Here is a 27,651-nt window from a genome sequence, read left to right as displayed (position 1 = left end):
AATTGTGTCCAGGAGACTCACCTGCTTCCCACATCCTGCTTATACCTTGATTCTGGAATACCATGTTGCTTACTCGATATGCTTTCTTTAGGGTGCTTCTAGGCAATGCTGTAAATGGGTTATTCAGATATCATAAACGTGGCACTAGCAACAGTGGTGTTTTTTTTAAAAAAATAACTTACCTGATTTTTCCTAGAAAGGGTAAATCTCGACTAAACGGCAAAATATATAGCTGGCATTTTGATGCCAGCATGTGGATGCTGCAAAAAAATTAAAAAGAAATGCATGTGGAGCACCCATCGTGCAGCAAGCACCCATCTGGAAGCACCCTTTGACTCAAGGCTCCCTTCTGTAAATGAACCAGATACAGTGATTTATTTAAAAGGGTCACACTGTGAGATGAATTGATAGAACATTGGTACCCGTTTCAAATTTAGTGATAGTGCATGTTTAAAATATCCAGTTTGAAAAATGGGCGGGCAAAGATGGGTACGCACAAAGAACTTCAAGGAAACATTTGAATTGCCATGATGTGTTTTGGTTCTGTAGTTGAAAATAGTGAATCTGCTGCTTGCAAGACATACAAAAACTGGCTTTTTGAAGATTTTGAAATCAAGAGAGTTGGTTCTGAAAGGCTGAATTACCCTAATGTTTCTCAGTAAATAATCATCTTGAAGTTGTGCATTTTGGGGAAGGATTATGCATTGTTCTCCACTTAAATTTCCTTGGGAAGAATGGAGGACGGGAGCAATGTGCCAGGTTAGAGCAAGGCAACAACTCAAATACCTGGGTGATCTAGCAACATTTGCAGTTCTATGCATTCTATGTACATTCACCTGGGAAAAGGCTCCATTGAACTTGCTTACTTCTGAGTAGACATGCATAGGATTGCAGTGTGTGTGACTGCGTAAATTTAAATATAAATTATCATTGCACCTTTTTATGCCTGCAGTTTTTTAAAAACAAAACCTCACACTGTTAAAAGCTTTAATAGAGTAACTTACAATGAAGCTGTTAACTTTATTTTGAAGTGCTCCCCAACATTGAAAAAGGTTTGAGAAGAGATCCATTTTATTCTATCAAAAGTTATCACTGTCGCACTTCAGCAGGTAATTGTTCATACATGGTACCATCTCAGGATGGATGGATGCTTGCTTATGGAACAAAATATTGATACTCTTGAGTAACTAAATTCAATATAGACACAATGGCATGTCCATAAATGCATGCAAGTTTAGCCCAAGTCATAGAAAGCCTATATAATAGATTGTATGTTAACCACAGGCTGGTTGGGAGTCAATGGTCAAAACAAAGGAATGACAACGTAAAGGGGGAACTTTTATTTAACATCCAGTCCATTCATAACTACCTAATGTTTGGTTTTATATCTTTTTCCTCAGCTTCATCATCACTATCGTCCACTTGCTGGATGACCAAATCAGTAGACCCATCTTCTACAATTTCCACATCGGATCTGTTGTCTTCACCATAATTCCAGTTAGAATCCTTATCCTCTTCTAGCGGGAACTCAGGTGGTGGCTCAGTGTCCAAATCAATGCGGATGCTGTCTATGCCAGCTTCGGAGAGGCACTCATTGCACAGTCTGTAGCGCCTCGTCCCTTCTTGGACCACTTGCCCCGTCATCTCAGTCACGTGACGCTTGCATTTTCTGCAGATGGGCTTGCAGGCTTGATGGATCTGTGAAAATTGAAAGGGAGAATGCTGATCGCTGCTCAAAAGGGAAATAGAAAAATGTTTTGTTCCCCTTCCATACAGCAATGCTCTCAGTATCGAGAGGCTGCTACTAAAATTTAACCCTGGCAGCCTAGTGTGGTGAAAAGGAAGAATTCCAGGATATGAAAAATCATTTTGGTTCAAGATATGGCTATTCAAAATTAATTCATGGTCCCCAAGGCACAGAAACTGTGAGCTAAGGTTACTTCCTGCCTTAACATCCACAGTGTGTAGTGGTAAAATCATTGTATCACTTTATATACTGTGCTCTCTTGCAAATTACTCCCTTGTGTACCCATATTTATTTATTTATTTAATTATTAAATTTGTGTATCGCCCTATACCCGTAGGTGAAGCTGTTCCCATAATTGTATTTCCACACTAGAAAATGTTTAACTTGCCTACTGCACAACTGTTAAAGGCAGAAGAACACCGAATTCCCCCAATGCCCACCCTACACCAAAGCCTAGGCTGCAATACGGCACCCGCTAACCAGGGCGTTTGCTCAGTTAAACACAAATAGGCTTTCAGGAGACCTGAACACTGCTGTACTGCAAGTTACATTGGATTCTTAGTGAGTTCTTAAGTCTTCAGCTCTGCTGCCTATGCCTCACTGCAAAGGCTTCACATCTTACATGTCATGGGGGTGGGTTTAACATCCACACACAGTTATTGTATAGGAGTATTTATTGAAAATAACATCCAGGGAGTATCTGATCTCAGACAAGCCCACCACAGGAAATATATACCATGATTGCTAGGGAGGGAAAGGAAAGAGCACTGGAATATAAGAAAGAAACAAGAAAAGTACACTAAAGGAAAACAGCAGCTCTTTCCTATAGCCTGGTGTCCCAACAACTACAGGTAACTCATCAATTCCAGCTCTTGGTTGAAAACATTGAAACAAACAACATAAAGTATCACTGTGGTGATAATATGACCATAAACAACAAACCACACCACACAATGGCTGTATTCAGTTATATGGTATGTATTCAGTTATATGTTCTACACATGGCTCTGTTTATCATGTGGCTTAGTTGAAGGAACTTTGGTGTTTTAGAAGAGTGTTCCAGTAAATCTTTCATTACATTTTCAGCCATTGTGTGGTGGTTTGTTGTTTATGAAAACATTGAAAGACAGGCGCAGCCAGGCTGGCATATCTCACAGATATCACTTATAAGGATACCTGCACATTTTACTTTGAAATATTCTTTCTAGAAGGGCTAGAGACTTACTTTTTAAAATGAATACTCTGAGGCTGACTATAGGGCCCAGTGCATTACCCCCTGTGTCACCTATCAGCAGCCCTACATGATTATGTATATTCACTCAAGTTTTTTTATTATAATTTCAGTAATCCACAATAAGCATCAATTGAAACAGGAACAAGAAAGGGGGGAGGTACTAAGTGATTAACTGAGCAACAAATTCTGTAGAATATGTACTTGTGTATTTTGTATTTCTTTAGATCACTGAAAGTGAAAATACTCCTGATGGTGGTGGAGAAATGGTTGCTTCGATTAAGGTAGGCAGAAAAGAAATGGTACCATGTTTTACATTGTGTAATTTTACTCATCATATCACATTCATGTTACAAGGCATTTTACTTACACATTTTTATCATCATGTTAGGATTTTCTGCCTTTAGCTCTCAAGACAGGGCACTCTAGAAATTCAGTAGAAACAATATAGGGCATGATCCAGCTGAAGTTGACCACATAAGAAGAGCCTTGCAGCATCTAGTCCAGCATCCTGTTCTGACAGTGGCCAACCAAATGCCTATGGGAAACCCATGAGAAGGACCAGAGCCATGGAGCCCTCTGGCCTCTTATGGCTTTCAGGAACTAGTCTTCAGAAGCATTGCTGCCTTGAACCGTGGAGGCAGAGCATAGCCATCATGGCTAGTAGCCACCAATAGCCCTCTCCTCCTCCATGCATTTGTCTAATCCTCTTTCAAAGCCGTCCAAGTTGGTGGTCATCACTGCCTCCTGTGAGAGTGAGTTCCAGAGTTTAACTATCACTTTGACATTCTATTGGCTTCAGCGGGAGACACCCAGCATATGGTGAGCTCTCCCACTGAAATTAAAGGGGATTCAAAGTGATTTACTGTGGCTGAATCACACCAATATTAACATTTTTTTGTTTAGGTCCTGGCCCCATTGGGATTAAGATTTGAGATATACTGAGAAATGGGCCCTCCTTGGAAATTAGAAATGTAGACAAGCCTGGTGTCAGAATAAAGCAAGTTTCCTAAAAATGGACTGATGCCAGACAATGCATCTCTGCATCAAGTAGTTACTGGGGGTGTATCATCTCAAAATACAACATGTGCAAACGTACTGTTCGGAAATGGCTGCTCAGGTGATCCAGCCTGCTGAATCTCTTCCCACATGCTTCACACGGATACGGCCGTTCTCCCGTATGGCAGCGAAGGTGGCGCTTCAGGTCTGCTTTCCGCTTCACCACGTGAGTGCAGAAGGGGCATTTGAACCTCATCCTAGGCAGATCATCTGTGAGTACCAAGCCATGCTTTTAAAATGCTGCAAAAAACACGCCTAGCACAGTGATACTTTTAGTCAAAATAAAGTAACTGACTTCAAGAATGCAAACACTGTATTATTTAAATAAAAACACAGTTCTGCAATGGGTATAAATTATGCAAATTTACTTAATCTGCCTGTGTTTATTCTGCCCAATCTTGTTGCTGCTAGTTATTAGAAGCTGTAGTGAATTCTGTCGGGTCCTGCCCCGACACCGTGCACCCACAAGAAACCATGCACTCTGGATTCTGAGACCCACACACTTTCACCTTTTTAGGATTTTCAGGATGCTGAATTTAGTACAAGAAGCTGCCTTATGTAGAGTCTGACCAGTCAATCTAGCTCAGTATTGTCTACAGTGGTGCCCCGCTAGACGAATGCCTTGCTAGACAAAAAAACTCGCTAGACGAAGGTATTCGTCTAGTGGAAGGCTGCCCCGCAAGACAAATTTGTCAATGGGGCTGCCTCGCAAGACGAAAAAAAAAATTCGTCTAGCGAAAACCGCGGTTTGCATTGGTGCTTCGCTAGACGAAAAAATTGCTAGACGAAAATGCTCTCAGAACAAATTATTTTCGTCTAGCGAGGCACCACTGTACAGGCAAGCAGCTCTACAGGGTTTCAGGTGGGAATCTTTCCCAGCTCTAAAGGGAGACACCAAGGATCGAACCTGGGGCCTCATGCACGCAGGGCATGTGCTTTACACCCACTGAGCTACAGCCCTTCTGTTTTACACCCAATACGGCATTCTGCTCTTGCACATTGCAGTCACCAGAACACATGGAGCACTCTTGAAGGGGCTTTATGAATCTCCTTGCAAGGGGCAGTTCCCCTGCTCCATCATGGCTGGCCTTACCATACAGCAAGGTGAAGGCAACTGCTTCAGGCTGCACAATTTAGGGGAACACATGTAACTGATATCTGAATGGTCAAGCAAAACTTTTAAAGCACTAGTCCAAGTGGTGGTGTTGGTGGGAGGCATTTGGTCATCTGATTCAGACAGCGATACACCTTGGGGCTACATGAAGCCCTCTTTTGCAGAGTGGGAGAAGCCTTCCCCACTCTGCACTCTCTCTGCAAAAGTGGTATAAGACATGTATTTTTTTTCCACCTCCCATAACAGCCCCACTGGAAACTAAGCAAGACCAAGTCTTCCTTGCCACCAGTGCAGAAAGCACAAAGCAGAAGAGCTGGGTTGCAGATATGCTTTATTTAAAAAACATATTATGATCTTACTGAGGAGGGTGGCACCACAACTGGCCCTGCCACACAGTGGGGGAAAGAAGCATCTTGCTACAGGTGGCATTGCGATGGGTGAGGAGATGGAGGGAAGAACTGGTGCCTCAGTGGTGCAGCAAGACTTTTAAAAAAGTGCAGGCCCTTGGCTGCGGGGAGAGGGGGGAGGAAATCTGTTTCAGGTACCACAAGCCCAAACATAAAAATGAAAGATTTCAGTGGGTGCAAGAAGCAGTTTTATTTTTCGTCAAAACCGTATCCCACAAAATTTGACCTCTACCTTGAGTAAGCTGAACAGAAAAAGGAGACTTCTCAAACACACATTCCCCTGCTGAGGAGCTAAATGCTCAACACGCAATGAGGTCATTGTTGCAATTATGATAGCTGGATCCATTTGAATCATTCTCCTTGCATGCAAAATTTAGTTCACCTCCAATAAATGACACTCATTTTTAAAAGGTGAAATAATAAACTTTTATGCAGCCAAGGGCCAAGAAGACAATTGAATGCATGCTAAATTAATATCCTTACCATCCGCCCAGTTCCCCATCACACCCAATACCGAGGGCATGCTAGGGTATGGCTCGTCCCCTTTGGAAGATTTTGACTTGCCAGCAGGGTGCGGAGAATCATGCTCTTGCTGTGACACAGCCGAGCCTCTCGGGACGGTGTCGGATCCCTGGCCGTACTGGTAGCTGGAATGGCCAGAGTCACCTTCCGAATCAATTTGGACATCCTCTTCAGATGGAGAAGTGTGGCTTATAGGCTCTGAAACTCGCTCTTCAAGTTTACTTGCCTTATAGTGAGGGACATCGGAGGGTTGTGGCAGCCCTATGTGTCTACTGGTTTTCTTCATGGGTTCTTGCCTTTGGTCATGCTTGGACAACTGCTGGGCATTTCTTTGAGTGGCTGGGTAATAATTGAAATTGGTCCAAGAATTTCCACCCACTATACATGTCCCTTGATCTGGGCTTAAGTGTGAATGAGGGGGGCTGCTCTCCGTTCTCCACCCAGTCCCATACAGGCATAAACGCTCCACACCATTTGAGTTCACTTCCTTGTCCGAGAGACTAAAATAGCGATCTTTTTCCTTCTCACTGATGTCCAAGGAGGATTTAATGAATGTCTTGCAAACACTAATAACGTCAGTCATTTGCAGATAGCTGGCAGCTGACATGACCTCAATCACATTCTGGCCAGTGAGAGAGAGTTTGCCTGAATACACAAAATCCAGGATCACGGAAAATGTTTCAGGAGAAAATGCCTGGAAAGTTGCGGTTGTTGGTTGACTGGTTTCCTTTGAGCACTGTGAAAGGAGCATTTTGAAGTAGCCACTACTGGCAAACAGCACATTCCGGTGGGCTTTGAAGACCTTCCCCTCAACCAAAATGCTGCAGTCACAAAATAAGTCTTGCCTGCGCTGTTCATTTAATTGTTGCAGGAGATGAAACTGATGGGAAGAAATCTCCATTCTCAAACAGGGTTGTGTTGCTCTACAAAAATAAAAATAAAAAATAAACAGGTCTCTGTTTGCTACATATAAACTGCAGCTGCAAGGTTTTCAGAAATGGCTGCTACTTTCTAAGTCATTCACCCACATGTTGAAGCACAAGATGGTCAGTGACAGAACGCAATCTTCAAGGGCCAAAGTGGATGTGAGCGTCGGGATGGTGCCATTGGGAGGTCAGACCTCTAGACAACTCAAGTCTTGTCTGCAATGAGTAGTTAATGGGAGCCTTTCCCAGCCCAACTTGGAGATGCCAAGGATTGAACCAGGGACTTTCTGTATGCAAAGCACATGCTTCACCACTGACCAGCACACTATCCAAGAACTGTCCACTACTGGTTGGTCTGTTTTTTAGCTTTATTGGGGCAGGGAGAGCAACATGCCAAATATTTCTGGGACAGCAGCAATCCCTATGGCCCATTTCCCCCGATCAAAATCTTCCCAACTGCTTTTCTCCCTTCAAAGGAAAATATTGGTAGAGCCTCTCTCTCTGCCCCATGGGTGGCAAAGCAGCCTGGGGTAAAACTTTTATCAGAAAAATGGCCCATTTGGAAAGGGCTAATCTGCCCCTGGCCATGGTCTCAAACATAGTTACGAACATGGTCATTTCTGCAACTGAATTCAAGTAAAAATAAATACAAATCAGTGTTGTGTACTGGTTCTAGTGCTGGGGTGCAGCTTGGGAGACCCAGGTTCAAAAATTCCCAATTGGTCATGAAACTCACTGGGAGTTGGAGTTGGTCACTTTCTCTGTCAGCTAACCTACCTCACAGTGTTGTTATGATAATAAAATGGGGGTATGATTGCTTGAGCTTTTTAGAACTAAGGGAGAAGATAAAACATTTAAATGTACAATAATACTGTGCTGAGAGACACTTCACGTCACACCTGGTCAGTCCCTCTGAAACTCTTAAGTACTTCTGAGTGAAGTGTAGGGGATCTGCAGCTGTCCAGATGTTTCTGGACTACAGTTCCCATGGTCCCTGGTGGCTGGGGCTGATGGGATTTGGAGAACATCAACATCCAGAGAGGCCAGGAAAGGGGTGCTCAGTACACAGCGTTTTCTCTCGCACCTGTAGCAGCTTCCTAACTTGTGTATCCAGATACCAATAAATAGCTGTACCATAAGGGCACAGTTGTACACCAGCATCTTTGCCTCTGTGGAGCTGAGCATGATGGAAGCAGCAAGTGTCCTTCACCACAGTTATGATGAGCTGGACATTTTGGCCACACATAAGAGACTGAATCTCTCTGGGTGATGACTGTGGGATGGATACTCCTCAAGCAGGCATGTTTCAATTGCTTGTTTGAATTTTCCAGATAAAATACAGCATCAAAATGGCAGGCTGTATTCCTCCCACCCACTTTAATCTGCATTTATCCATTCTGAGGGCAATCCAATAAATTGGGGGGGGGAGAGAAACCCTGCTGTCAACAACCAGTTTGCAAATTAAGCCCCTGTCTGGAAGCCCCCAGACTCACAACATCTGCCTACATGAAACCCCAGAGCAGTAAGGTCAGTTGGTTTAAATGCCAACAGGTTTGCATCTCCTCACACAGCTTGTGAAACCGGAATCACATGCAAGGCCAGTTTGCCTAACATTGCAAGCGGTCATTGTTTAGAGACCCAGCAAGCTCAACCCACCATTCCTAAGCAAATCACTACTTTCTTCTCATAATCAAACTGTCACATGGAAGTTGTCCCTCATCCCGTTATGCCCTAATTGCATGCCCCGTTTTTGTCGGGGGGGGGGGGGAGTGGGCCGGCGCTTGCTTCTCAGCCCCGACAGTTGCCAGCTGGATCGCTATTACCAAGGCAGCCGATCTGGGCTTAACCTGCAACGGGCACACCAATTGGGTTGGGCTGCTGGTTTCCAAGCCCGCAGCTTGCAGCGCGACACCTTGTCACACCACTCAGCGTCCCAGCCCTTAGCACCGCGGGGCTCCGCGGCTCTAGCGCAGAGGTCAGCAACTGGAGACTCCGCTTGCCAAATCCGGCCCCCCGAGACAACAGGCGTCCTTCTAGCCTAGAGGCGAAAAGTGGGGAAACGGGACTTGCTGGCATGCCAAGTGTGTGGCGTGGAGGGGCCGGCGGGGGGTCGAGGAGCCACTGGCCCCGCCGCTTCCCTCTCGTCACAGCCCCGCACCCACCGACAGGGCTGCCCCTCCGCTCGCCAGGTGCGCCGCGCTCGCCGCCAGAAAGGGCTCCCAGGCGGCGGCGCGGACGCTGGAATCAGAGGAGCTGCCTCGGAGCGGGCGGCCGACACCGCAGCAGCGCCGGTCCTCCCCTAGCCCTGCCCGGCGGGCGAGAGACTGCCGGCGCCGCACATTGGCAGAGGGCGCCGTCAGTCTCTCGCCCGCCCACCCCGAGCTGGAGGCTCGGCCATCGGGAGCCAGGGACGCCCGACGGCGCTGGAGGCAACCTGCCAAGTCACCAGGGACCGATCCCCGGCGTCGCCTCCAGAGGGGGACCGGTCCGCGCGCCCTGCCAGGAGGAGGACCACCACCACCACCCAACCCGCCCGCCTTTCCTGGGAAGGGCGCCGGGAGGCGATGCGGAATTCCCAGCCGTCGCCGCAGCCGGGCTGCCTAGCGTGGCCTTTCCCGCTGCTGCTGCTGCTGCCGCCGCCGCCACTCGATGCCCTGGCGCGGAAGGTGCCCCTGCCCGGCTCGGAGCTCCGCATGCACGGCAGGGAGGACTCCGTCGGTCCCTCGCCAGCCCTTTGTTGCGAGCCGAACGCCGCGCCCGGGGCGGCATCGGCAGCAAATGGCGTCCGGCAGCTCGCCCGCCTGACGGGGCTGGCCGGGCGCTGCCCGATTGGGGCGCTGCGCAGGAGGAGGGAGAGGCGGCGCGGCCGGACATCCTCCGCTAGCCGGGGAAGCAGAGGCGCGCCCGGCTCACCCTAGAGCCGCCTCAGCCCGGAGGACGCCCTGCTCGGCCTGCTGGCGCTGCCGCGGAGGCACCGCTGACTTACCGCTCGGCAGAGGCGCGGGCTGGGCGGCGGCGGCGGCGAGGCGGGCGGTCGAGGGGCGGCGGGGCTCTCCAAGCGGCGCCGGCTCGGGGTTCGACGGATGAGGGCGCGAAACCTCGCCGGGCGCCGCCGCCCCAAAGCGCTGAGCAGCCCGGCCGGGAGAGAAACAAAAGGTAGTTGCTGACGTGGGCGTTGGAGAGAGACGCCCGAGGGCTGGGGACACAATTAAAGGGGCAACGCAGCGAGCGCGGCAGGGGCCAGGCGCGCACGCCGCTCTGCGCCTGCCGACGGCGCGGGCGCCTCCCCCTCCTCTCCTCCGCCTCTCCCTCCGCCGCCTCGCCTTGCCAGCCCCAGCTGGGCGCCCGGCTGCCCCCCGCTTCTCCAGCGGGCGCAAGCGCGCTCGCCTCCCCGGGGTCTCGAGGGCGGCTCCAGTCGAGCGAGCCTCTCGAAGCCCATAGAAGCCACGCGAAATGGGCACTTACTGGAGGAGCCCCTCTAGACGGGCCTCCCTCGCTGGGCTCTGTTCTGCTCAAAAAGGTCAACGACCGCTGCTGTTGCAGCTCCGAACCGCCTTGGTTTTAATGGTGCGGCTCCATTCTCGCCTTCAGAGCTGGAACGTGAGGGCTTAGCTGGAGAATAGGCAAGCCCCGAGGCGGAGCTGGGCCAAGACAAGGCACGGTGTACAGAGTGGCTCTGGCTGGAAATCCAGCGAGCCATCCGGGGCTGTTGAACACGAAACACTTGGTCTCTGTGTGCGCTACTCTTGAATGGTTAAACGCCTTTGGTTAACGAATAAACTCCACCGACCTACTGCCCTTTCACGGTGCTCTTAAATCTGTCCCCTCACTTAGCTGGAAGAGTAGAGGCAGTTCCTCCTGGATCAAGGGAAATGGTTTGGGGACCTAAAACCGACAAACCTCCCAGTAGGAAAAGAAAATGGGCATGCAAATGACTTTGAAAATTGTAACACTTTTTTTTTTAAGAGAACGCTTTTAGGCTTATTCATATCCACCACTTTTTGATCCATTTTGAGCTCTTGGAAAGATGGGCTTTGAAACAGCCACCAAGAGCTGAATGTTTCTATGAAGGGATTTCCCCTAGGGGGAAAAAAAATCCAGAAAAAGGGCTTGCACTGGTGACTGCATGGTGCCCACCCCCCTTTGGGTAAGTGTCCCACTGGTTTCTATTTATGGGTCAGGACAGCAGCTCATTAGCAGTGCATCTGCTTTGCATGCAGGTCTTCAATCTCCAGCACCTCCTAGAAAGTCACTACCAGACAATACTGAGCTAGATGGATCAACGGTTTGACATGGTATAAGGCAGCTTCTCATGACAATCTCTCTAATCCAAGTTCTAGTTGTGTATAAAAGAAGCTGGTTTCCTTTTCCTCTCCATTAGAAAAGACCACACATCCCACAGACTTACTAAAGACCTATTCTACCAGTTCACTGAGACTGGATGAGCATCACAGTGCATATGACAAAATATCCCGATGTGCATCCCTATTGGCTGTGTGAATAAAGGCAGGCTGCTTCAACTGGCAGATCCCCTTTATGTATGCGGTTGGGGTTTTTGCATTTACATCCTGCCAAGGGTAGGGCTGCCATACAGCCAGAAATTCCCGGACATAGCTGGTATTTGGCCCTTGTAAACAGCGTCCGGGTGGAAATTGCTTTAAAAAAAATGTCCGGGAAAATCTGGATGCATGGCAGTGTAGATTTGGGTGGCGGGGAGTGGGGGAGTTCAACAACTTTCGTGTCCATATTTTCACTTTTTGAAATATGGCAACCCTAGAGGGTATCATTTATACACTTTACGGTATATCCAAGCAACTCAAGGTAGCATACGAGACTTGCCCCTTTTAGTCTACCTCAGGGATCAGCAACGTCCCTCAGAGCATGTGGGCAGGACTATATTTTTTTGGGGGGGATGAATGAATTCCTATGCCCCATAAATAACCCAGAGATGCATTTAAAATAAAAGCACATATTCTACTCATGTAAAAGCACCAGGCAGGCCCCACAAATAACCCAGTGATGCATTTTAAATAAAAGGACACATTCCTCTCATGTAAAATCACGCTGATTCCCGGACCATCCACAGGCCGGATTGAGAAGGCTATTGGGCCACATCCGGCCCACGGGCCTTAGGTTGCCTACCCCTGGTCTACCTTGATGAGGCTAAGAGTTAGTGGTTGGGCTGACTGGTGATTTGAACCTGGGTCTCCCCATTCCCAGAAATGCTGTTCCCAGGGAGGTTTGTCTGGCACCTTCATTATACATCTTTAGGTGCCATGTGAAAACATTTATCTTTGGGCTTCGGCTGACTAATATTCTACAGCCTTTAAAATGTGTTTGTGGAAGGGGGGGTTATTGTTTTGTTTAGTTCTTGTATTATCAATTTATTTTGTACTTTTATCCTGAGAACTGCCCTGAGATCTTTGGGTGAAGGGTGGTATATAAATTTAATAATAATAATAATAATAAATTCCTAGTCTGATACTCCAGTTGCAGGAGCACCAGGCAAATGCTCAGTTCCAAGTCTACATCTGAAGTGGGTGGGTTGGAAAACCACTCTACTATTTGTGCACCCCAAAGTACCTTCTTACACAGCTGAGCACCTTACATACAAACAGAAGGTGGCACTGTTATTTCAATGTTATTTTGATATTTATTTTTTTCACATTTTCAGCTATAAAAGAACTGGACTACAGTTATATAAACATGTATAGTACATAAACAGTTTAAACATACAAGACTTGATAATGCACCACTGCAGAAACAAAATTACAAAAGCACTTCATATTTGTTTCTCCCGCCTCCCCGGGAAGAAAAAGACAAAATAAAAATAGCTGCTATAGTGGCGGTCTCTGCAGATTCTCAACTTTGGTTTATTTCTGATCTACCCTGACACAAGTCAAACATCAGAAAGGAGACACCAGAAATTAGGCAGGCAGTGATGGCACTTCAGTACTACTTTCACCTTTAGGGACCCACAGATAAACACACAGTTCTGATTAGTCTCTTGAGACCTGGTATGTTAAGAAAGCAATCAGATCAGGTCGTTTCCCTGCATACCATCAAGACCACTTTAATTCTTACCCCTTTGGCCCCCTTACTATTTGTTTATTATTTATATAACCACTTATATGCCAACATGGCTTCCAAGTCGTTTATAATTTACAGGTCAAATGGGCCATATTCCAGTCCAAAGCTCCACAGGCAAATAGAACTCAAGTTTGGGGAGTATGTCACTCCATTCCCTGTAGTATCAGTTGCAGCTCCGTGCATGCAGTGGAAATGTGTACACAGAGCTGTCGCCGGCTGCAGTAAACAGAAGACCCCCAGCTCTTGGTGCATACACACACCAGAAAACTACATGTGCAAAAAACACCTGCTGTCAATGAAGCGCATATGACTAAGTTATGTGCAAGCTCTTACCTGACCAACTAAGAATGTGGCATCTTTCTTTGAAGGAATTTTTTTAAAAAAGAGCTTTCTACTCGAGCTGTAATCATGGCATTAGTCACTCCCCAGCCTTGTCTCTCCCTACCCCTTGCTCTGTTCTATGTAGGATTTTGCAAGCTTGTTGGGAGCACAGAGCAGCTTTTACAAATATTTTCCTTATGAAGCTATATGAAGTAACCTGTACACTGACGGTGTACTTCTTCCCACAGGACACAGTTAAAACTACAGTAATAGCCACCGACATGGGTGGTTTTAAAAGAGGATTAGACAAACTCATGGAGCCATAAATGGCTGTGTACCACCTTCCAGGATGGTTTGCCTCTGAATACCAATTGCTGGAAATTACAAGTGGGGAGAGTTGCTCTTGCACTTGGCTCCTATCTGTGGGATTTCCACAGGCATCTGGTTGATGGCTGAGAGAACAGGATGTTGGATGGACCTTTGGCCTGATCCAGCAGAGCTCTTCTATGTTGCTGTGTCAGTACATACCCTTACAACAAATCCAAACTGTGATATGACTGCACTTTCAGAAATTCACCTACAATCCATTGTTGCATTGGTCCAATTGATTTCAATAGGTTGCCTGCAGAACAGAATCAAGTTAATACGGATGACAGGAAGAGTCATATCATGTGCAGCATGTGAGAACATTGAGCTGTCTGCTTGAAATCCAGCCAATATCCTTTCTGTTTACTTACAGTACCGGTAATTTATTTTTGCTTCCATTTAGCTTGCAGTCCTTGATTAAAACTTCATAAATTAAAGGAGGGTTTCCCTAAAGAGTCATAATTTCTAATATATGTCTATATTCTTAGATTGGTCCTAATCACAACATTTCATTTGTAAAATGAATTATTATTAAATTATTATTTTAAAAATGTTTAAAAAGGGCTGTGGCTATAAAGTTACCATTCACTGTTAACAAAATCAAGCATATGAATTTCTGAAAGGCAGACACCATAAATGCTTAAAAAGCAACTTCCACTGAAATCAATGGGATTTAATTCCAAGTATGAACATTCAGGACAGGAGTAAGATTGCAAGATCAAAAAGTTTACCTAGCAGTACAATGTGCCACTAATATACCAACTGCATATTTATGTAGGGGGAGGGGGAAACCAGGGAAATTACACTGGGGGGGGAGGAAACTCCCTCTGCAAAATTAGTTATGGCAAGCTCCGGTGGCTTTCAATTTCTTCTTTAAGCACCATGAAATTGTTTCTTAGAACTGTAGTATCCCCTTTGCTTGCACACTTTTAATGGAGGGTTCCAAGGAAACGTCATGGAACTGAGCTAGAATCACAGCATGTATTACACTTACAGAACACCTGCCACAGATGAGCAAGTCAAGTGCATCATTTTCAATTAAACACAAGATGACACACAGGATCCACTTGAAAACAATTACAAATCTTATTTTGGCAGTCTCCTAACAGGAATGAGATTGGAATCTGTTCCACCCCAAACCCCATACATAACACAAAAATGTTAACAGATTCATTCTTTACTCACAAGGTACACAAGAAAACCTCTAAGGATCAAAAGAAGCAGCCTAAAAGTAATCCGCATCTCTCAAATCTAGAAGAGGGGTCCAATTTCCTCCTAGCTCTGCTTATGCACCTCCAAGGATGCATTGTGTGAAAAGCCACTCAGATCAGCTTTAGCACACAAGCCATTACGAATCTTGGGCATCACAAGCCTTCAGTAGTTTCTAAAGAACTCAAAACAAAGTGACAAGTCGTCCGAATGAGGACAGAAAGGAGCGTGTATCCCAAATGCTCAGAGCTAATGGGTTAAAGAATAGCCTTCACCAACCTGGGGCTCTCCAAATGTTGCATTACAACTGGCCTCAGCCAACACACTGTGCTGTACATGCTGAGTTGTAGTCCAACATCTGGAGGGCACCAGGTTGGCAAAGCCTGAGTTAGGAGCACTAATTGTGTCCATAACCTGCATTCAATGAGCAACTCCATTCTTTAGAGGTCCAAGAGCACCTTCAGCTGCTTTGTAAACTCCAGGCTCCCTTGTGCTCAGCTTTGGGGAAAGCCATTGCTAACTTTCAGGGCTGAACCTTTCAAATTGTTTCTCAAGACCAATTTTCTGAAAGATCAGATTACATCCCCCCTCACTGTGTTTTCCAATAACTATGCAAGTCTCACCTATTCAGAAAGACACCTCACAAAAATGGTCTCAGGACTTTGCACTTCAGAGCCTTGGTTCTTTTCAGGAAAATGGGAGCCTATTGTAAATTTCTTTTTTTTTGCTATAGTTACAACTTTTTTTAAAAAAAGAAAAAGATTATTGCTTCTTTCCTTGCCTTGTTTCATCCTGCACAATCTCATGATGATATAAAAATGCTACATTTATGACATCATAACCCCTTCTACGGTAGTGTTTTGTGAACGCACAAGAGAATTTACACCTTCACTTCAAGAAGAAGCAGGTGGGAGAAACCTGCATGCTAAAAGATAATATAATCCACCAAGCATCACAAATTAGACAGAATGCTGTTTGCAAGATGGTCCGTATCAGAGCTGCCCAACACAGAACAGGAACACCAGCCTCATTAAGGCAGACCTGTAAGACTGGTGGCCAACCTGAGTGTGCCATTGTCATTCAGGTAAGCAGGTTTAGGTAAACCTAAATCTTTCAAATGACCAAGATGGCTATGAATTGCCATGTACAGTTATGCACCTTGATTTTAACTTAATTGTTTTGGTATCTTCATTATCTTATGTCTACAGACATTTCACAGTTTTCCAGCCAGTTTAATAGCCTAGAGAAATTCAGCACTAGAAAAGTAAAACAAGTAACCTCACATCCTTCAAGAAGCCAATTTCCTGCCATTCAACAGGAAAAGGGCGGAGCCCAAGCTGAAATTTTTAACAAGGAATAGTACTCAAGACCAATTCATAAGACAGTACAAATGTAGAAACCACAATGATCAACAAATACGACCAACTGACTGGAACATATACAGGGGGGCGGGGTTGTAGGACAGCCAGAGCACAGGGGCTACGTCAGAGAAGTCGTATAAGCAGAAGAGCGGCCAGCTACCTTGCTTATTCACATTTTTTACAATAATTGCATGAGTATGGTTATTTGAGAAGGGGGCAATTCATGCCATCTACAATGACCAGAACTCTGGTGTTCTTGTAGCCTTGAGTAGTTTGTTGCTTAAACGAGGGGGAGTAAACTGAGGTTCTTGCAATTCCAACAAGCATCTGTATGGCCAGCTCTCAGGCATTTCATGAGATCCTCTTCAGGATTTTATATTTATCCCTCTCACATTTCCCCTCATTGTGAGGGACTTCCTGCTGCTGCCATGTCTGCTCTCCTGGTGCTTAGAGATATAAGCAGGTACGATTTTGCAAATCCATTAAAGGCACGCAGGCATGCTGGTTTTGTTTGGTTTTTTTTCTTAAGGAAAAAAATGGGCCTGCACAATGAGAAGAACATTTTCAGTAATTACTTAAATAAATGTTTAACAGATTATGTGCTGGAATTGTCTCCAGACAGATCGGTAACAAAAATACTCTAATTCATAGGAAGGTATGTCCACCCAGCCCATTATTTTCTATGCTGATTTGTGACAGCAGCAGCAGTTCCTCTCCAGGGTGGGACCTCAGGCAGTGACTTTTTTCCCTACTGCCTGCTGCTACCTGATCCTTCTAGCTGGAGATGTTGCCAGGATCCTACCTGCGACTTTCTGTACCACTGAGTTATGGTCCCACTTCAAAACACGTCAAAAGTATGTGGCTTGTAGTAGCTACATGGCCTAACCCTGAAAGGCCTTTCCCGGTTGAAGCGCTACAAAAACGGTCAGTGCCTGGTTGAATGGCTCAGATCCTCAAGGAGGTTGCCACAGAAATCTGCATACTGTTTATCTGCTGCCTGACTAGATACCTTCCTCGCAAGTTTCTTGAGGATGAACAGAAGTGTCAGTATTTAGTTTTTATAAACGTACAGTAAAAAATAAAATACTGTATAAAAAGAGCCATTTCTAGATTTATGTGTACACAACTGTTCATTCTTGGATATGCTTTAATGGTAGTGGACTTTTAGCCTTGTTTGCATTGATCAAGTCATCATCTACATTTCTAAGGTAGAATTAAAAGTCCAGGATAGAAAGCAGCAGTTCAGAATTAAGTTTGAGACCCAGATCCTGAGAGGAGAGGGAGAGGGAGAGGCAGAAAACAGGTGGGGTGGGGGGGGGAAGAGAGACAAGATCACAGGAATATGGAAGATTGCTGGCCATAAAGGGACAAAGCCTGGCCTCATATCCAAAGGGTGGAAGAAGGTCTGCAAGGAACATAGCCTCTGCTCAGCCTGGACACACAATTCCTTTCAAAGGCGTAGCGCACAGCACTAACAAGTTAAAAAGACATTTCAGAATTTTAAAAGTCCAGTTGTTCCTACCTGTTCTAGGAAATGGAATTTATTCATATAAAAACCCCACAAACTTCACAACTTGGGATAAATATGCAGTTTTCCGGCTGTCAGGATGACAAATCAAATAAGAAAAAGAATTTACACCTCCCCACCCTCTTTTTGCTGCTACATAAGTGCTTCTCGATGGAGATCCTGCTTGTCGTCAGGATCCGGGTCAGGATCATCATCTTCAGGGGGGTCGTTTTCATCACCAGATTCCACATAGATGGGCCAATCGTTGTCTGGGTCGCTCTTTTCTTGGCCTTCAGATGAAGGTTCCATCAGACTGAGGTTAATGGGCATTGAATCCTCGTGCGTAGTCGTGACACAAGTGCAGCTGTCGCACAATCCAAAGCGGCGCAAGCCTTGGGAAAGGCTGCTTGTAAACGTTCTCCTGCAGCCCTTGCAGATGATTGGCTTGTTTGACCGATGGACCTGGAGTATTGTGACACAAAGCAGGAAGGGTCATTGGCTGGCACAAGCATGACAGTTTGAACTGGATCTGGCTTTCTGGCCAGGCTCTGCACTCCTCACAGATCAATTTTGACAGGTCAGCAACCCCAACCACCTATCAAGGTCCAGAAGGGATCAATTTAACTGCTGATCAGGGCAAGAGTCCATTTCCAGGGGCGGTTTGAATCCAAACCCCACGTGCAAACGGACAAAGCAGACGTCTAAATGGTCACCACATACAATGTCAGGTGTGCTATCAGTTTGGGGGAAATTGCCTCCTGGACAAAAGTCAGCGCCATGCCAGCCCCAATTATACTGGAGGGTGGGGGCAGAGGTTCCCTACAAGTGGTTTGAAGTCTGCTTTTTTATAAAAAAAGTATTTTTTTATTAATGATTTCTTGGTTTACAAAAGTATGTGCAATGTCTCTTTCTTCAACTCACATTTCCTACATATCAGTTTCATTTGCTGAGACATTATTGTTACATTAGGAAGAAAAGGGGGAAAGTGGTGGGGGGGCAATGGTGAGTGGGGGTGGAGTCAGGTGGCAATGCTTCTATTCTACTTAGTGTATGTGTGGGGTTTTGTGCCAGCGTCGCTTGTGCGGGTTCTCTTTACTATTTGCTTGTGTTCCTTTGGTGGTGAGAGAGGCTGGAGTTGGCATAGGGTGTGGTTGTTTGTTTGTGATTGGCTGTGGTGAACTTTGTTTTCATGTGTGAGTGGGATGCGTGGGTGTTTTCGAATCAAGTTAGCCATATTGATTCGTATGCTGTTGGTGGATTCTTGTTGTCTTGTTGAGCTGTGTATGTGATAAAGGGGAGACATACCAGGGTGAAGGCGTCTTCTTCCATTTGTCCCCATGTCAGTTTCAGTTTATTGGTTAGTTTTTCTAATAAGGCTGTTTCCCACACTATTTGGTACCATTGGTCCATGCTTACTCCTGACAGGTCTCTCCAGTGTCTGGCTATGATGTTTTTGGCTGCTGAGACTAGGTGGGCTATGAGCTCTTTGTGATGTGAGTGGGCATTATTCTCTTGGAAGATGTTTAGTAGGGCCAGTTGTGGGGTGACTTCTAATACTTGCCTAGTTATTTTGCATATTTCTCGTATGGTTGTTGTTCAGAATAGTTGGATTTGGGGGCATTCCCACCACATGTGGAGGTATGTGCCTGTGGAGGTGCATCCTCTCCAGCATTTTGGTGAGGTTCCTGGGTGTATTAGCGCTAGTTGAAGTCTGCTTTTTTAAAAACAACGGGTGTTAAGGATTCTCCTGGCAGAGTCCCGGGAGTGACAGCAGCACCAGCCACCCCACAATTTAGCTTCCTCTTTAACTCGCCTCTTGTTGCACATCTCTGACTTACACTCAGAGCATGGCTCCGGAGGTGCTCCTGCCGTGTGAAGCGCTTGCCGCATATCTCGCATGGGTAGGGCCTCTCGCCTGTGTGTGAACGGATGTGCCGCTTCAGGATCCCTTTCTGTTTGGCCGTGTATGGGCAGAATGGGCACTTGTGCAGCTTGATCGGCACGACCAGCACATCACCTTTGGAAAGAGAAGCATTTCAGAGGTTTCAACTCGCTGTTCTTGAAGTGGGGTCAGAATTTAAAATGCTGCTAACTGAAGAAAAGCACATTTTTGGGGGTGGTTTAGAATATATGAGGGAGAAAGAGGAGGTTGTTTTGCTGTGTATCATTAGCCATGTCACACACATGCCACACAACACTACTGCTACAGCTGACACAGCACCAGGGTGTGGTGGGAATTCCCTTAGTGCAGCCTTCCTCCAACCTGGCGGCCTTCAGATGTTCTGGACTACAACTCCCATCAACCTCAGCCAGGGGGTTGTAGTCCAAAACAGCTGGATGGTGCTGGGTCAAGAAGAAACTAAGGAAATGTAATCTCCCTGCAAAAAAAATTGCTTTCTTTGGGGGAAATGCATCCAAATTCCACACAGAAACATAGCAGCTCTTGTCCTGGAAAAATGCACACATAAAAATCTGCAAATAGAAAACAAAAATATCAGGAGGAAAGGTTCTGGTCCTGCTTGTTACCTGTTATGCTAGCTTTCTACTTGCACCAAGCTGCATTCATACTTCACACACCTGAAGCAATGCAGTATAGTCGGCGATCTCATTCTGGCAGAAATTAAGGCCAAACTTCCCTTGCAAGGCTGATACCTAGACTACCCCTGCAGGTTGTACTACTTCAGGCTACAGGCGGTAAAACATTTCTAAATGCAACTCCCTACAAATATAAAACTAGCACAAAGTGATAGCTGGCAGGCCTGGAATATTTCTTCCCGATGTTCTGACTGTCTACTCGCAGGGAGATTCTTATTGCTCAACTGTCTGCATGGGTCAAGCCTGAGTCTACAAACATTTCTTTTTCATGATTTTTTTACCAGCCTGCCCAGCCTCAACATACTACTGCAAACCATTTTTTTCTGCACATCAACAGCAGAAAATAAATGCTACAAAATTTGTTTTTTATTCATAAGGATGTTTGTGCCTGCTTACCCAAGCCTTGATATTTCAAGCTTGTTATAAACGCTGCTTATTTCTACCAAATGTCTGCAGTCCAGCAATTTCCTGCTGCAATTAATTCTATGGGACTTACTTTGCAGTAAACTCGAATAGGATTACTCTATTAACCTTCCAGGAGAGAACTCTTCAAACTGAAAGAAAAAAGGTATTTTACGACCTGAAGCTTGGACATTGGGGGGGGGCAGCAGGCTATATATGCCCTCAAACCATGAAGTGATGCCACCTAATTTGGCTTTGAATTACTGTTTAGTGTACCATCTAAAATTATTCTCCATCTTTGGACCACAATGGAATTCTTAACCTGCTTACAAAAGACCCCTGCATTCCATTTGGTGCTGGAGACAGACCCAGGGAACTGTTTGAGGCTTTTAAAATATATATAAAGGGACAAATAGTAATTGCTTCTTTTTTCCAACAGCCCTCAGTACCACCCGAAATCTGTTTTGCACCAAGCACAGTCTCAGCTAATTCAGTCTGGTTAACAGACTTCTGCTCTCGAGTTTAAGACTGTTACATGCTGTAGATTTGTAGGCTTGTATATTGTACCCCCCTCCTTTTCTCTCCTGCAGCCCCTTGCCCACCCCACCCCACCCTTTTTGCCCAATATCCAGCCCATTCTGAAGAAATTGCTCATGATTTTGTGACATTCTGGTTGGCCCTAATGAAAGTGAACTCTTGGTACTGTGCACTGCCAAGGCAATGTTACAAGTCATCAAAACAGGATGTATGTTTATTCTTTGCTGTGTCTCCGCCACTCCCCCTTGCAGGTATAACCAACTATCTACAGTTTCCTCCAGAAAGCTATCCACTGCAACAGAGGAATCTCATCCAGCCTCATGAGATCTGATCTCACCTGCATCCTCTCCATACCAGTCATTGTGAATGTCCACCACGGAACTCATGGGCACTCCTGCATCCTCTGGCCTACCCTCAAACCCACGGACAAAATGATGGACCACATCGTCCTTCCTCTGGGCTGCACTGTTGCGCAGCAGAGCTTCTAAAAACTGCTTCATGTGATAGTTGTTGCATGCCAGGTCCATGGCCTGGCCACTATGGAGCCCTTCCTCTATCTGCTCAATCGTCAGCGGTGCTGGGTACTGCTGTAGTCGCTCGCCAACTTCTACTTCCACTTCGTCTGCATCAAACTCTACTTTGGGTTCTACCACTTTGGGCAGTGAAGAATTTGTGTCATCTGGAGAGTCACTGCTTACAGGGTCCCGCACTACAAGCTGAATGGGGTGGCAGCTGCAACATTCCCCGCAGGGAGGGTCTCGCTGGCAATCTGGAACCCTCTCTTTCTCCTGCAGAGATGAAACCGACGCCGAGCACTGGCTCTTTGCCCCATATGACGTGCCCTCTCGAGCAGAACTAGAGCTCCCACTGTCAGCCTGATAAAAGGCAGCTTCTCTCTCTATTTTCCTGCAGATGTCCAGTGATGACCTGATGTATGTCTTGCAGAAGTTGACAACATCAGTCATCTGCAGGTAACTGGCTGCAGACATAACTTCAATCACGTTTTCCCCACAAAGATCCAACTTCCCTGAATAAAGGAAGTCCAGGATAATTGAGAAGGCCTCTGATGTAACAATGTCCAGGGAAGCAGTGCTGTGTCGGCCACTGTCTTGGATGTAGTGGATCAGCAAAGCTCTGAAGTAACCACTGTTGGCAAACAGAATGTTTTTGTGGGCCTTGAAAATCCTCCCCTCCACAATGATGCTACAGTCACAAAAGAAGTCCCTCTTCCGCTGCTCATTGAGCTCTCCCAAGAGTTTGGTGTAGTAAGATTGCATCTCCATTGCTCCTACAGCAAAGAACTACCTCTTGACTCTGAAAGAAAATGCAGGAACAGAACATCAGCACAGAAATGCCTTTCCTTTCGTGCACAGAGATTGAGTCCCTCCCCACCCCTCCGAGGCACACAGAACTGAATCTGGAAAACTTGAGGACCAGAGAAACATTCCAGCCAGAACAGCTGATGCATATGCTGGCAATAAACCTTTATAAAACCCAGTAATCTGAATATTCCATCTACATTGGCCTATATTGAACACAACATCACCTCAACCAGAAGCTGAGCACACTAGGACACTTTCAGACTACTGCTATTTTCGGGTGGGATTCAATCAAATATTGGCAAATTCAGGAAGCGCATTTGAAGTTGCTCTGGAGCTCTTGCACAACAAACCCACTTTAAACTTTTTGTGTTAAGTGATGAGGAAATGCACTGGAACGTGTGAGATAACATTTGCTTGATGCAACATTGTCTAATCTTCCCACAGACAAATCAGCATGAGATTGTCTGAAAATGGCTTGACTTAGGAGAATTGTATCCATTCAGGGGTTTGTCAGGATTCATTGCCAATTCACACATTATGCTAAAAGTTGCTTTCAATGATCTATTAATGTATGGAAATGCCCAATTACAAGTTGGACAACTGGTTCATCTCTAGTTCATTACTGTCTGGTCCAAAAGATGCTCTCCAACAATTGCAGGCAGAAAAATGCATTTCCCAGTCTGGCTATCAACTCCTTCACCATTTAACATATTTTAGGAGCCCTTAAGCCGCCACAAAAGGTAGAAGGGCTGAATCTGAACCGGCATCAACTTCATCTGCACAAATCACTGCAAATCCTTTGCATGGCAAAAAATCTGGTACCCATCCCACCTCACAACACTGGTACTCAAAGCTGAACGACATACAGTATTTATTTCTTGCATAAGAGGCTAAAGACAAAGATGGACCAAAAAACAACATTCTTACAACAACAATGTATCTTTCTGGCACATCCATTGAGGACTCTTACCACCACCAAGCACACAAGGGTGCCATCACTGAACCAGGCCATAATTTGCGAGAGTTGGCAGTGCTGTCACAGGTGCTGAGGGTGCAGATTGTGGTGGTATTCTGCTCTTCACAACTTTTGTGCTGAACATGCACGGGAACCCAATTAAGTGCCAGCAATGTTCAGGGGTGTTAAGCAGCCAGCTGGCATACCAGAATAATAGGACTGATTTGTTCATATATGAGTTCTTAAAATGCTCAAGTGGAATGGAGAAGTATTTTAAAGAGGAAAAACCTGTGCTTTTTAATGGGGTATCTAATTACTGTGCCTAAAGGAGAGGAGAAAGTGGGAACAGGAATGCAGCTTCTCTCGCTACATTCCTCTTGCGAGAGTCCAAAAATATGCAAGGTGACCCTTCTACAGAGAGGGCATTAGGACCCAAGCAGACTCCTCAACCATGTGGCTTGTGTAGCATAACCCTCCAGGGGAAGCCAGTCAGTCCTAGGAACAAAGAATTTTCAGCACAGCCAGCAAGGAAAACACACACCAAAAACTGGAGCATCCGGGAGATCACTCAGCCTTTTCGCCCCTGAAATACTTGCATGCTTTTGTCAATTCTGAGCTACCACATCTCTTTCAGTGCCCCTCACCTCGCCTCCACTTCTCCAGTCAAACTCTCCTTAATAATCTTCTCCAGAAATCTTACTTTCCACACTTCTTTTGCCATAACTATTCCACTTAAAGTAAAACCTATTTTCCTTCACAAATTGGCTGCAGACAGAAGAAAACAGTCCTCACTGTACAGAGGTTAAGAATAAATGGCAGAAAAACAATCACATTTATTGTGTGACTGACACAACGGTAGCCTTTTTTCTTAGCTATTACTAGAATAAAAACGAGTGAAACACAGTTGAGATGAGGCACCCATTTTGCAGGCAAGAGAATAAAGGCATGCAACTATAAATTCCTTTTGAGATTCATCCCTGAAACCACCACATTAGTGTTGCTGTAGTTAGTACAGTAGCACCTGGGTTGTCGAATGGCTTGGCTCCCGAACAAATCGGCTCCCCAACGCCGCAAACCCAGAAGTAAGTGTTCTGGTTTGCAAACGTTTTTTGGAAGCTGAACGTCTGATGCAGTTTCCAATTGAGTGCAGGAAGCTCCTGCAACCAATCAGAAGCCACGCCTTGGTTTTCGAACAGTTCCAGGAGTCCAACAGACTCCCAGAATGAATTAAGTTTGACAACCAAGGTACCACTGTACAGGGATGTATCGGATATTAGGGGAGGGGCAATACCTCAGCTGGGGGACACATCATGCTTTTCTAGGGTGGTTTGTCCACCTTTGGTCCCTACCCTGAACTCAGCTATCAGCTATGTCTCATAGAAACTGTCAGCAAGTGACAACGGCCACTACCTGGGAACAGCTTCCACTGGCCAGCTAAACCAGGTGACAGTAGCTGATGGGCCTCAAACCCTCCATGAGTTAGGGACTTCCCTGCATGTGAAGAGGCTCTGGAGGATTGAGCAAACAAGACCAATACTGGGTCCAACAGTGAAGAAGGTGGTTTCTGCATAAGCTGTAGAGCAGGAGTCGGCAACGTTTACCTTGCCTGGGCCGGTTTACCCCAGCGGAGATCCCTCCGTGAACCGGATCTCGCGTGCAATTTCTGGCATCTGTGCAGACGCGGTTTCTGGCACTGCGGAAGCGAGTCCCATGCCACGCTGTGCCGGTTTAGCACAATGTGCGGGGGCTCGCTGAGCGGGTGGCTCGGTTCGAGGGCGACCCCCGTGTGCCGCTTGTGGCCCATGGGCATTAGGTTGCCAACCCCTGCTGTAGAGGGAAGTCAGGAGCAGATGGGATTCATCAACCTGGGAAGGTAGCCCTTCTAGGAGAAGAAAATTCTGATCCTTACCCTCCACTGCCTTGCAGGATATTTTTGGGAGAAGGACTAAACCCTACACAAATCCAGATATCAGTCCCTAAGACAGTTGGATGGCACCTTATATGCCTCCTTCTGGCAAGCCTGCAACCAAGCTGCATCAAATGTATTGCTCTGTTTTCCTCTGGACATCAGTTAGGTTATTGTCGTCTGGGCTGTCCTGGTCCTCCATACACACTGCCCAGACTTGCACCCCAGGGAGGTCACTTCAATGCTGCTAACACAGTGGTTTGACTTCACCCCTGGAGAAGCACTCCTTTGTCTCTTGAGACAAATGGATGTCAACAAAGTCAGTACATAGAATAAGATCTCATTTTCTTCTAAATCTGAGAGCATGCAAGTATAAGTTGCATTTGGTTTAAAGTGTGGACTGCAACATGTGTTGGCAAGAAGGTAGCCTTGACAATCCAGGAGATCAAACTTATCACACTATCCTCTGTCCCGCCCTCACTGTGCGCAAACAGTGAGGGGATGGAATGGGACCCTTTTACAAAAATGTCAATACAGCCACAGACCAAACCAAAATGGTTAATACAGAACACACTTTTGGAAATGCAAGGACTTAACAGAGGTAAAATAAAGAGCCGCAAAGCATGTACAGAGTGCATTTCCCTTACCATCAAGGTACCCACAAGTTGCCCACACATATTTGTTCCTAGAAAATTAGCACTGGAGAATTCCCTTCATGGGCAACACAAGATCACAGCTCTGTAAAGCTCAGGGACACCAAATTCACCACTTTGAGGCTGCATCTTTCAACCTGCAAAATAGGTGCCATCCAGCTCCCACTTCAAATGTCTCAAATTGGTCCAGTGCCACTAAGCAATAGGGACAGTGCCTCTGAGCTTGTACAGACTGCCCTTCCCTTCTGAGCACCCAGAATCCACCTACAGTGGGAAATTCCAGGTCACCGCACACATGCTTGCCACAGAGACTCAGCCCCAGCAGGTCTCCTTTTAAGCAGCAAGTCCCAAAGACACACACGAAAGCACACTCTTCAGCGTCATTCAAAACTCAGCCCTGGCAACTGTTTTCGATACAGGATCTCAACCTTGGAGCATAGGACGTAAGAGCAGCCAGGGAACCGGGTGCTTCCACTACCTCTCCCAGAACTACAAGGACAAGGAGGAAAGGTGCAATTTCCATACAAAGCTGGCTCCAGCGTCTTTCTAGCACACCCCTTTTTTGCTCCGTTACCCCAGCAAACATCACCATTTCCTGGAGACACGCTCACAGGTGACAAAAAGGTTTCTCTCTCTGCTATTACAGCCTTCACCTCCTACTGATTTCTACAGAAGATGAAATATCACAGGTACAGGAGAAGCTCAAGATAGGCTTCTTGGGCCAATGCTTTCCCCCTCCCCATTAAGCCTGTAAGGGGGGGGAGTGGGAGGGGGGAGAAGATGCGGGTACCACCCAGGTCCACCAGCAGTCTCCGGAGGAGGGGAAGGGCAGTGGCCCTTTCTGGCAATGCCCACCTATGCTCACGCACGGCTAGCCAGGAAAGGCTTCCTCCTCTTCCCCCTCAATGCAAAGGCGGAGCAGCGACACCAAAAACCGCAGTAGCAGCCGCTTCCATTCTCCCTGTGCTGCTCACCTTTCAGCCGGTCCCTTGCCTTGCACGGCTCTACCTAGCCTGACACACACACATAGACACACGCTTCGCAGGAGCCGCCCAAACTCCCCGAGCATCTCTAGCCGCCAATCGCAGCTTCAGCCGCGAGCGAAAGAAGGCGGAGCTAGCCCAGCAAGTTCAGCTGCGCCTGTGCGGCGGTTTCATCGCCCCCTACCCTTCCCCTCCCACAGAGCATGCGCCGTGCCTATGGCCTGATGGGGATTGTAGTTCCCTCATCTTGAGGCGTTGTGATGAAGCGGGCGCTGGGTGGGTCAGTGTCAATGGGAATAAAATATTTCTGTGTGTTGCTTTAAAGGTTTGTTTGTTTGCTTGCTTGCTTGAATCGTGAACCTCTAAGCTGCTAGCGAAATAATGTACATAGCCTCAGATCGGGGACAACTGAGGCCACTCCGCTTTTCTTAATAGGGC

General features: G+C 46.3%; 2 protein-coding genes across 8 annotated transcripts; both read right to left on the bottom strand.

The window, feature by feature from the left end:
- Nucleotides 1-973: 973 nt before the first annotated feature.
- ZBTB8A (zinc finger and BTB domain containing 8A) lies at nucleotides 974-18,024 on the bottom strand. Of its 5 annotated transcripts, none has more exons than XM_033157546.1 (4): nucleotides 18,001-18,024; nucleotides 6,042-7,003; nucleotides 4,078-4,247; nucleotides 974-1,698 (listed from the first exon to the last, which is right to left on the bottom strand). In XM_033157546.1, the coding sequence occupies exons 2-4, from the start codon at nucleotides 6,979-6,981 to the stop codon at nucleotides 1,366-1,368; spliced, it is 1,443 nt and encodes a 480-aa protein (XP_033013437.1). In that variant the 5' UTR covers nucleotides 6,982-7,003; nucleotides 18,001-18,024; the 3' UTR covers nucleotides 974-1,365. The 5 variants fall into 5 exon arrangements, with proteins under 5 accessions (XP_033013437.1, XP_033013436.1, XP_033013432.1 ...); XM_033157545.1 differs by lacking the exon at nucleotides 18,001-18,024 and adding an exon at nucleotides 10,472-10,580; XM_033157541.1 differs by lacking the exon at nucleotides 18,001-18,024 and adding an exon at nucleotides 9,993-10,293.
- ZBTB8B (zinc finger and BTB domain containing 8B) lies at nucleotides 6,902-27,326 on the bottom strand. 3 transcript variants are annotated; one of them, XM_033157548.1, is made up of 5 exons: nucleotides 27,086-27,293; nucleotides 21,732-22,708; nucleotides 19,699-19,877; nucleotides 18,001-18,322; nucleotides 6,902-7,003 (listed from the first exon to the last, which is right to left on the bottom strand). In XM_033157548.1, exons 2-4 carry the CDS (start codon nucleotides 22,675-22,677, stop codon nucleotides 18,014-18,016), a joined length of 1,434 nt encoding a protein of 477 aa, XP_033013439.1. In that variant the 5' UTR covers nucleotides 22,678-22,708; nucleotides 27,086-27,293; the 3' UTR covers nucleotides 6,902-7,003; nucleotides 18,001-18,013. The 3 variants fall into 3 exon arrangements, with proteins under 3 accessions (XP_033013439.1, XP_033013438.1, XP_033013440.1); XM_033157547.1 differs by lacking the exon at nucleotides 6,902-7,003 and adding an exon at nucleotides 12,640-14,039; XM_033157549.1 differs by lacking the exon at nucleotides 6,902-7,003 and having other exon boundaries at nucleotides 16,430-18,322; nucleotides 27,205-27,326.
- Nucleotides 27,327-27,651: the final 325 nt, after the last annotated feature.

Source organism: Lacerta agilis, chromosome 8 (assembly GCF_009819535.1).
Source record: "Lacerta agilis isolate rLacAgi1 chromosome 8, rLacAgi1.pri, whole genome shotgun sequence".
NCBI classification, from domain to species: Eukaryota; Metazoa; Chordata; class Lepidosauria; order Squamata; family Lacertidae; genus Lacerta; species Lacerta agilis.
The sequence above is the reverse complement of the archived record's forward strand: the minus strand, read 5'-3'. Positions and strand labels throughout refer to the sequence as shown.

What these genes read in the sequence shown, in the direction of transcription:
- ZBTB8A (XM_033157546.1), bottom strand. Translation starts at nt 6,981, where the DNA reads ATGGAGATTTCTTCCCATCAGTTTCATCTCCTGCAACAATTAAATGAA. An exon ending in GATGGGGAACTGGGCGGATG is followed by an intron (nt 4,248 to 6,041) that starts GTAAGGATATTA and finishes TGGTACTCACAG; the next exon opens with ATGATCTGCCTAGGATGAGG. An exon ending in TGAGCAGCCATTTCCGAACA is followed by an intron (nt 1,699 to 4,077) that starts GTACGTTTGCAC and finishes CAATTTTCACAG; the next exon opens with ATCCATCAAGCCTGCAAGCC.
- ZBTB8B (XM_033157549.1), bottom strand. Translation starts at nt 22,677, where the DNA reads ATGGAGATGCAATCTTACTACACCAAACTCTTGGGAGAGCTCAATGAG. An exon ending in CTGGTATGGAGAGGATGCAG is followed by an intron (nt 19,878 to 21,731) that starts GTGAGATCAGAT and finishes CTCTTTCCAAAG; the next exon opens with GTGATGTGCTGGTCGTGCCG. An exon ending in TCCGGAGCCATGCTCTGAGT is followed by an intron (nt 18,323 to 19,698) that starts GTAAGTCAGAGA and finishes ACAATACTCCAG; the next exon opens with GTCCATCGGTCAAACAAGCC.